The sequence below is a fragment of the Parambassis ranga genome, chromosome 9 (genome assembly GCF_900634625.1).
Source record: "Parambassis ranga chromosome 9, fParRan2.1, whole genome shotgun sequence".
Taxonomy (NCBI): domain Eukaryota; kingdom Metazoa; phylum Chordata; class Actinopteri; family Ambassidae; genus Parambassis; species Parambassis ranga.
In genome coordinates, this window is record NC_041030.1 from 1609387 (window position 1) to 1619575 (window position 10189).

Sequence of the window (10189 nt, forward strand, 5' to 3'; positions counted from 1 at the left end):
GTTGCTATTGGATTGTAAAGAGAAGTTACACTAATTTAACAAAAAGTGCATCAGAATGAAATCTCCTACCCTACCTTTAAACTCTCAATAAATAATGCAGGTCTTTTTTTCTCCCTTTGATTTTTGCTCTGCAGCCCTTCAGCATCTCCCAAGAACCTGTTTACTAAAAGCGGTTCACATTCAACACACAACAGTTACTGAAAAAGTCCACTCTTTATATTTCTCACTTTTTTTAGATACTCTCAAAACAAAAACCAACTATTCAGTCTTACCTCTCTTAATTAAACACGTTCTTTGAATGAATAAAATCCACATGAGGATAAACTACCTTTGGTCCAAATTTTCAGATGCAATGCTGAGTCCTCAGAGAGAACTGTGGTACATAAAAGAAGAGTGCAATACTTGAATTAAAAGCTTTGCATCAGTAAGAGCTGCAACACATTAATGTACACAATCTGATCACTGAGGTTACCATCCAGCCTGAAGGAGAGCCACCAATTAAATAAGACATTAACCGCTGAAGTGCAGCTTTAAGCTGCTAGAAGACCAACCCCTCCTCTTTAAAAATCTAAACAATCTCAGGTAAAATGTCACTGAAGGCTCTCCAGGGTTTCCTCCATGGACAATAAAGAGTCTGTAGGGGCTCCAGAAGTATTTCCCTTTTCACAGAGACCTTTTTTAAGTTCCTTGTCCCCCAAAGTAAAAATACAGGTAGCTCTACAGATCCTCTGTGTAGATGATACAGGGACTTGTGTCCTCGCTCGACTCCAGCTGCACCGTGGACACAAACCAGCGGCGGGAGCCGGTGGCATTGTAGTTGAGCGTGGTGCGGTAAGTGTTCTTGGCATGTTTCGGGTAGATGATGGTGGTGCTCTGGTAGCTGATGGGCCTCTGCCGTGGTTCCAGGTATACCTGGGTCTTGTAGCTCTTCCAGGTGCAGTTCCGCACCGCCACCACTGTCTCACTGAAGGAGGTCGCCGTGGGAACTGGAGCACAGAACACCCGGTCCCGGTAATGCTTGTCGGAGTCGTACTTGACCTCAGAGTTACACCTGAAACGGACAAGGTGACTATTTAGAATACCTCAAAGTGATCACTAGGGGGCAGCGCTGACAACAGAACGTTGATCAACATAAAGACAGCTACAGCATGACGCTGAATAAAAACACACATCAGGGTTCCCTTACTTGATTTCCTGCTCTGGTCTGGGGTTGACCTCAATGCTCTCTCCAAAGAACACAGGGTGCATGCGGGTCTTTGGGTCTGTCCCTGTGGAGTTCAGCAGCAGGTAGGGCAGCTGTGCAGAGAAACACAGGAATCACAATCTCACCAAAAAAACACATCCATGAACTCCTGAACTGTTTCGGGCCTGCCGACGTGTCCATTCAAGGAATTCCAGTTGAATTAGAATAGTAAGAAAAATCCCACATTAAAACAGCTTGCTGTCCCCACCCTCCCCAGGAAAAAACACAATCCTTCATCCTCCTGAGAACAAGCCTCGTTGATGCTACAACAACACAAGAATGGCAGCAGGCATGCCCGTTTTAATTCAGATAATTACATAGTGTGGGTCCAGCCAGATGAAGTGTTCGTGGTAAATCTCTTTCTCACAAGCTTTCACTGCAGTTCATGGTGGCTATAGACGTGTGACCAGACACAGCCCTGTGTGTGGCTGAAAATAAACTTGCAGATGTTGGAGCTGAATTCACTTCGATAACATAGTAAGTTGCTGAAGACAACACATAACAGAAACAGATCTAAGCCAGTTAAAAAAATATTCTAGTTATTAGTAGGAAGAAAGTCAGAAATACACATAAAAGAACCACATAGAATGACATAGAATCAATATGGTGGGTAATAATAGAACTGGGAGCTGTGCCTTGCCTTTGATTTCCACTTTTCAAATGTCCAGCACAGGACATTATTAAAGAATTTCTTAGTCCCTAAACCTAATTCTATCCTTTTTTTTCAAGTCTTAACCCTCTAATAGTCATTTAAAAGGGTATAAACAGTGAGGACTGACCAAAATGTCCTCACTTCATCAGTCCAGCACTAAAAGTTGTCCTCACAAAGACGGCTATACAAGCGCTTGCACACACACTGTGATTATTTCTGACATGGAAAATGCTCCAATGTCCAAAGCAAATCTATCCACTCCACCACTAAGCTTGTACTTCCCAGTGAAGGGTTCTCAGGCTGCCTCTGATCATTATTTTTCAAGCTGATTAATCTGTTTATTATTGTTTCATCTCTCACAAATGGCCATTTTTTGCATCTTTTTAAAAAAAAAACTAAAGATGCAATAATAACCTCACTCACACAGGAACCCACAGGACTGAGTGAACAGAGGGACTAATTCATAGGGTCAAATTCAAGCAGTTCACCAGAGCAGATGGGTGCTGATACCAGATAAACTTCTGATGAAACATGTCAACCACACTACGCTTAGTGATCTGGTCTACTTGTGACCCTTGAACTCTGAGCTGCACCAATCAGAAACAATGATCCTACGTGCTCCTACCGGAGGTGTGTATACACTGTCCAGTCTGACAAAACTCCTGCGCCTCTCACATTACAGAGGGGAGGCTGTCACATGCTGCGGTCAGACTGCACATACCACTGCAGGGGACGAGCAAGAACGGGCCAAGGGCAGCGCAGATCACTGTGTGAAGCTCATCTTACCTACAGCCTACCATCATCAACACACACTATCTGCACTGAACCCACACAGCTGCTTAAACTGCGACACAGGCCTGAAGGAAGTTCATGTGCAGGCCGTTTATTTTCCACCATGACCTGGAAACACTCTACGGGTGTGTGCGATTGTCTTTCCTCTGCACTCCGGCATGGAGAACATTCCAGGTATTTCTCCACGGTGTGTTCTGGCAGCGTCTGCAAAGCAAACATGGGGGAATGGAGGGGAAAGAGTGCCTCCAGACAACGTATCCTAGGGCATGCTGCATAAAGTTAGACCCTCTTCTCTTGGAAGCACAATTTCTGTTCAGAAGAAACAGTCTGCAACCCACACAATGCACAATGCAGAGCTGCAGAGGCAAACGCCAACCCAAACACAGATTTACAACTGCACTTCCTGTGTGAGCATCAGCATCACACTGTGAGGCAGATTTAGAAGAAGTCATGAGATCTGCCTCCTGCCTAATCCACCTCCTTAAGCTGCAACACAACCTTATCCACTCCTATCACATCTCCATGTGGAAAAACATGCATGTATAAGAATAATTATCCTGCATCTGCAAAAATTTGAACCAGGTTTAAAAACCGACAGGCTGTCTGAGCTCTCTTTAAACCCTGTTTAATTTAGAAGTGAGAGGTCATCAAACACTTATGCAATGGACTGCAAGCATCTCACAAGCCCCTCCAACTCAAAATAGAACTTGATTGTTCTTTTACACTGAATAACAAACACATGCACCAACTATCAGCACTGATCTTTTAAAGGGAAGCCACAAAGCAGAGACCTTCTACTAATCTGTACTTCCACAGGATTAGAGGATATGTCTCTGCCTCTTTTCTTTTTTTGCAAACTAATGTCACGCAACTCCCAGGATGCAGCGCTGCATTTCTGAGGCCTCCTCCAGACACTTTAAAAGCCACTACGACCTGTGCAGGCATGTTCTTAGAGCTTCTGAAACTGGGAGTGACCTGGAAATGATTCTTAATAACAGCCCCATCATGTGAGACACAGAGGTCAGTGACATGCATCAGAAAGACATCCATTTCCATAAATCACAGTTTCTCAGTTTTCATGTTAAGGTGCACTGACTGATGAAATATCATAGTCTCTGTGTTCTGCTTAGGAGGATGTGAGGGTGAGGCTGAATCAAGCTACAGTACACCAATGGGCTGTGCACTGATGATTAGAATACACATACACAACCAAATAAATAGGTCCAGGTACACACACAGCAAGACACTGATGTCTTCTGTTGTCATTCTTGTTTTGAGGACTCTTGAATAGAACCTTGATACTTCTCAGCTTTTGATTTTACAGCCTTAATGTTCAAAAACAGAGAATTAACTAAAGTTGTGACCAGCCAAGTTCAAATTAAGGTAGAGGGACTGTCACATGGGGAAGTAACTACATCTGTATTTAATCTGGTTTCAACACACTGGATATACTTCTAAGGTTTTCTATAAGTGTTCAAATACAAATATTTACACAAGATTCTTCATGCCGGCTCAACATGTAAACCCTGATCATTTTAGTGTCTGTGTTGGAGCTGTTACTGCAGTTTGCACAACTTGCACTCACATACTGCTCTGCCATCTCTCTGTGAGCCCCTGGATCCCTGAGAGGGACCCCAGCTGGGCTCTGCACTGACTCCTGTGCCATCATGTACCTAGGGCTCCTGCTGCTGATGCACCAGACTGAAAAGGTGGCATTTCTGAGGTCCAGTAGCATCTTCAGCATGAGCGCAACATCAAAAGTTTGCAACTAGGGAATTCTAAGACTATAAGTGAGCGAGAGAGAGAGAGAGCGAGAGAGAGCTTCCAGATGTTGTGTAAAGGGGACTGATGTGAAATCTGTTTCTGGGCAAAATGCTCTCAGACTTGCAGCTCCTCTCACAGCAGCCTCATTATTTGGCCATTAAGTCTTTTATCCTTTAATTCATTGTGTCAATGAAGCGACTGAGTGCTGAATTATTGCGGACATAAAACAGACCCGGTCTCTGCTTTCAGATTACTGAATTGTTTCCAATCATAAAATAAATACATCAGCGTGTTTCTTACCAGTTTGCCTTCTTTGCTTTCCTTTCTATAATATCCATGATGACTTTCGACGGGCGTCGAGCAGCTGCCGGAGCGCGACTCGATCAGACCCGGAGAGAGTGAGCAAAAGGGCGGACTTGGACTTGGGGGTAACCCCGAATCCGGACTGTCGAGTAGTCCTTCCCGGTTCTTTCCTTTCAGGCTATCATCCATCGCTTGTAAATGTAGGTGCCCCACCATTTCTGGGACAGCTCAATTAAATAAAAAACACTCCAGACAAAGTCGGACAAGTTTTTCTTCTCAGAGCGCTCCGAGCTGCTGCGCGCTCCTGCGTCGGGAAGAAACAATCCTGCACAAACCTTTTCAAGAAGGATACTGCAAGTAGAGAAGAGGAAAATCAGGAAATGGCATTAAAAAGCATTGTCCACACTCCGTGTACGATCCACACAATGCGATCAACCGTACTGTACCTGCGCGTCGTATCCACGTTAATCCAGAAAGATATTCCACTAAAAACTGAATGAATCTAAAATAGTCTAATATAAAACCTCAAGCTAGACTTCACTATCTATTATTAATTTAAAGGCAAAACAAAAAAAACTATATAAATCTCTCACACAAACAAACAAAAGTAGACCGCGCGTCTGGCACCGATCTGAGAGCTCCTCCGCTCTGCTCTGCCGTGTGTCTGAGTGTGTGTACGTTCTGTGTGTGCGCGCTCTCCACTGGAGAGCTCCCTCTTAATGATCCTGCCAGGCTTTTTTTCGCACCTGGATCCAGTCCAGCCCTCTTGATCTGGTTCACTTCCATGTACAACCGACAGGGGCGAGCACGTCCTCGTCTCTCCTGCTGCACAGTAGGCTACAGTTTGGCTGAGGGTGTGTTGATGCACCTTTGACGAAAAGCTGGGGACACAACACATTCATTTCAAGGTGATAATATCAATTCTAATTAATTAGTACTGAGGATTTTGTGAGCTATATCATTACCATGTGTTTCCTCATATTGTGATTTGTTCACTAAAAACCTTGACAGCTACTTGAAAATATGAATTTATGAAGAGTGTTTTGTAAAAGTACAACTTTGGATCATAAATTTGGACCCTGGGAGCTGAAAGCAGAAATGGGGTCAAGGTCAGAGCACAGACATGCATAGCAACAGACTGCAGAGGTTATTAACATCAGGGCATAAAAACATGAATTACATGCAGATCAAAAAGACAAAAGATGTTACTGGGCTGGAGCTGCTTGTAGAGTTGTGCCATGACTTCTCTGGAAGACATAGGTCAGCCCCTACACCCCGAGTTTGTGTTAATGCCTTCAGGCTGCACTTACTATGCACCTACTAGAATATTGAATCGCTACTCCAAATTCTTTCAGCTATGTTGTTAAATTTGGATAGCTTTAATCAAATTTTTATTATCCTTAAAGATTGTTGTCTTTTTTACCATTTTAACGTATTGTTATTATTTCCACGTCTGTTTGTCTGTTGTTGACTGGCTTATGATTGATACGCGATATATTGGCTGTTGCCTGAGTGTAAGGCTGGATGGTGTAGGCTTATTGTGGAATCAATTCGATTGTCTGATTTTGAATCCGTTTTGAGTCAACTGCAGATTTGGAAAATGACATAAAGATCTAATGAATGAAAGAGGAGGATGGTTAGTAAGAAAACAAGAAAAAAAACGAAAACATTTTAGACAGACATGCGATCCTTTCTAATGGCATCAGAACACATATCAGCACTGGTCACTATAGTCACTTAGGATCCCACAAGACTGCAATCAAGAAGGAAGTCCTGGCAACAGCAGAGCCAATAAGGAAGGAGATGCAGCCTAGAAACACTTCAAAACTTGTGCATCAGGCAGGACACAGCAATGAACCCAGCAAAGGTATGACAGTATATTATTAAAGGCAAACTATTTCATAATATGAATCTGAGAAGTTCAAAACTGCATCATCTGCGTAACGACGAATAGTATGTGCATTTGTATTATTAACTTTTTACAGAAGCCAGGAAAGTTTAGTACCAATAATTTTATCAAGTAGTTATCTAAAGTTAGTCTGATGCACTCCTCCAATACCTGTTATTAAAGTGAAGAAATCCTCCTTTCCTTTGTTGATCCAGACAGTTAAGGGATTATTATCATCTTATTATTGAAGGATTACTTTGGTTATTTTTCATAAGATCTGTGAGTATGTGTGCCTTTGTGTGTTTGTAACTGCCTGGTATATTTCAGGACTGGGTGGAGACGGGTGGGAACACTTCATCCACCAGTTACTAAGAAGACACACACATGCACACACACATGCACACACACAGCCCGAGCAGACAAAGCAGACCTGAGTGAACAGCCGAGCAGACAGCAGTCATCAGAGCAGGCAGAGCAGAAAGAATTGAAGCCTTGTTGAAGGTTCCCTCCACATCTCTGTTCATACTGTTGCTCTTACTAACAGCAGCTCTGCCAAAAGGGAAATCAGAGCACAAATAAGAGTTGGTGCAGAGCTGCAGAGAACCGACTGTGTGTCTCAAGTGGTTGATTGTATCTTTGATGGTCCACCAGCTCTCCATGGTGATTACCATAGATTGCCAGGAAATCATGCATGATGTTTTGTGTGTGTTCAGTTCTCCAAAAACAGAGATAACTCTGTGTTTGCCTTTGTTGTCTGGAAGATATACTTAATGGCATGCCTGTTAAGCTTGTGCAGCTGTAACCTTGTTTGCTTAGAATTGTTTTCCCTCCTCTGTGTTATTGTTTGGAAGCCACAGCAGGATGCCGCCAAGCTCAGTTTTACTGGCGTTCCCGCATCAGGTGTGTTTTTGTGTCATCATGTCCGTCTTTAAGAGCCCATCATGTTGATCCTCAGGCATTCAGAGGATTAGTGTGCAGATCTGGTACAGATTAGCTATAAGACACTGGGACACAGATGATGAACATGTTTGTGGGAGAAGGCATGTCTGAGAGAATGCCGAGGGGGAAAGTGTTGCTCAATTGCAGCCACAGTGAGGGAGAACCCAGAAAGCTCTGACAGCGACCAGAGTGACCATACTAGAATTTTATTTTGGGATGGTCTGTCCACACATCTGTTCTGCTGTACACATTAAAGGACCAGTTCAAACAAATGATAACATTTTAAAGTCTAACATAGCATGACACAATATTTTAACAGAGGTTTTGAATGGATTTGCATATAACATCTTATATTTGTGTTCTTAGTATGTTAGCATGCCAGAGATACTACAAAAAGAGGAAAGACCTGCTTTATGTTGCATTGTCAAACACTTTACTGGTCTGGAAAACTTGCTCAGGGGCAGAATTATTGTGACAAATTGGACCAACTACAAACTCACTGCCATTAGTAAAAAAATAGACCTAGGTAGATGAATAACCTCTGAAGCTGATATAGCACAGGTCCACAACTATAGCATCCTGTTCACATTCAAACTGCTGGAAAGGGGGTAACAGAGCTGCTAACATGTCAGGTATGCAGTTTTTATGTCATGGTTACCATTAGTATTGCTGTATTGCTGTATTGCTGTATGGCGACACTTTCTAATCAAGGTCCTGGTAGCCTAAACATACTGCTACCTTATGTTAACCTCACCCCATTATATGGAACAGTCATGTAATGTATGCATTTTTTTGGAGGCTAAATTCCTTGTCAAAATGAGACAAACTATGATCAGTGTTTCCAGTGTCTATAATGTGATTCTGCATGTTAAAATGAGATTTTAAGTTTTTTAAATGTTCTATTCCATTTATGTTTCTTTGTTCATTATATGGTTTGGCACATTTTGGCCCAAGTGGGTGTGTCATAGTTTTGTATAAATAAATAAGTGCAAAGGTCTTGTTCTGACCAAGTCTGCTTAATGTTTTCTCCATGCGCTCTCATTTATCACATAGCTCAGGAAGATTAATTATTCCTTGAAAGACTGTGATTATTCATTTTCTGGTTTATCCCCATTCATTAAGCAATGATACTTTGACAATGTAATATCAAAACTATGACCTTTTCATTATGGATGGTAGACTCGGGACATTATAGAGCAGACACCTTTAGCGCTGGGCCAAGCAGATGCCTCCACCATGTGGGAGTTGATTGAAGAGTTCTGCAATCAGGATTCTGTTCTTGAGAGCTTTGGGTTCCCAGGAAGTGTAGAGACAGACACAGATGGGGGGGTTAGCCAAGCTGCCTGTTGATGATTCATTTTAGACGCTCCATCATCCTTCCATTTATTCCTCACATCCTGTCTCTCTCTCTCTCTCTCTCTCTCTCACACACACACACACACACACACACACAGACAAAACATGTGAGCATGTTTGTATGCATAAATGCAGAAACCCAGTCATGATGTGCAGAAATCTGTGGCTCTTTCTCACTGGCTTCACATCACCCTGCCAAGCCAGCTGCACATACTTGGTCAGGAAAAGAGGGAGGGGTGATTCAGGTGTGTCTCCTTGTGTGTGTTTATTTGCATGCAACAAAATGAGCTAGACAAACACACAGACAGAAAGCAGTACACTCATTTCGCCCCCATGACCAATTTCTCAAGTCTGCGTTTTCACTTTGAGGTGCACATTCTCTGGAGGTGTGCAGCTTGCCGTGCACGTCAGCGTGTGCACCTGCTGTCTGGAATAGCTCTCAGTGTAAACAAACCGCAGAGAGGCCGGTCTTGGCTGGGTGGGTTGTTCAGCCAGTGGGGACGTCACTGTGGTTTCAACACACAACGCTCTTCTTCACACTCCCAGCTATGAATCTTCTCCATCTCGCAGATAGGCGACTATTCTCCAGTTTGCTTTTCACACAATGTACACACAAACACTGGCTGCTTGTTTGGTGTACTCACATGACCCCACACCTCTGCCCTGGTCCCCTTGGTCTATTTTAGAAAGAAGTCCTAAACACCTTCTGACTTATACTGAATAAACTCTCTAGCCCTCAATGTTCAGCTCATAGCAGCGCACCTCACTTATCTGGAGCCTGGCTGCATCTGGTTTTAATGTGTGTCTGGAGGAAGAAGACAGTCCTCACCCTGCACTTCTCTCTTTCATCACCAAGTCGCTCGTCCTCCTCCTCCTTCATTTCTGACTGCTATTTTTCTACTTAGACAGACGTTATGCTGCCAACGTTCAGACTGTGTTAGCTCAGACAACCAGGCTATATGTTAAAACATAACATTACCTTATATGTTTATGAAGGAGATTTTCTTGACCTGTAGACATTACCTGACTCTTTTGGCTACTAATAGTGTATAAGCAAAGTATGAAGAGTGGTTTGCAAAGAGCAGGTAAACAGCAAACAGGGTAAGGTTGTAGGTTGTCATGCTAGCTGTCATGCAAAGAAATTCATGTCTGTCTGCAACACAATAAATCATGTCAATATTTTATTAGAAAACAAATTAATTTGTGCCTGCACAGAAAAGAGCAACGCATGTCATTCTGCATAAAATGACAT

General features: G+C 42.9%; 1 protein-coding gene across 1 annotated transcript; it reads right to left on the minus strand.

Annotated features, from left to right (window-relative positions):
* Nucleotides 1-5462, minus strand: rflna (refilin A). The gene is made up of 4 exons (XM_028414972.1): nt 5201-5462; nt 4752-5105; nt 1187-1296; nt 1-1051 (listed from the first exon to the last, which is right to left on the minus strand). The coding sequence occupies exons 2-4, from the start codon at nt 4968-4970 to the stop codon at nt 718-720; spliced, it is 663 nt and encodes a 220-aa protein (XP_028270773.1). The 5' UTR covers nt 4971-5105; nt 5201-5462; the 3' UTR covers nt 1-717.
* Between the last annotated feature and the right edge of the window lie 4727 nt (nt 5463-10189).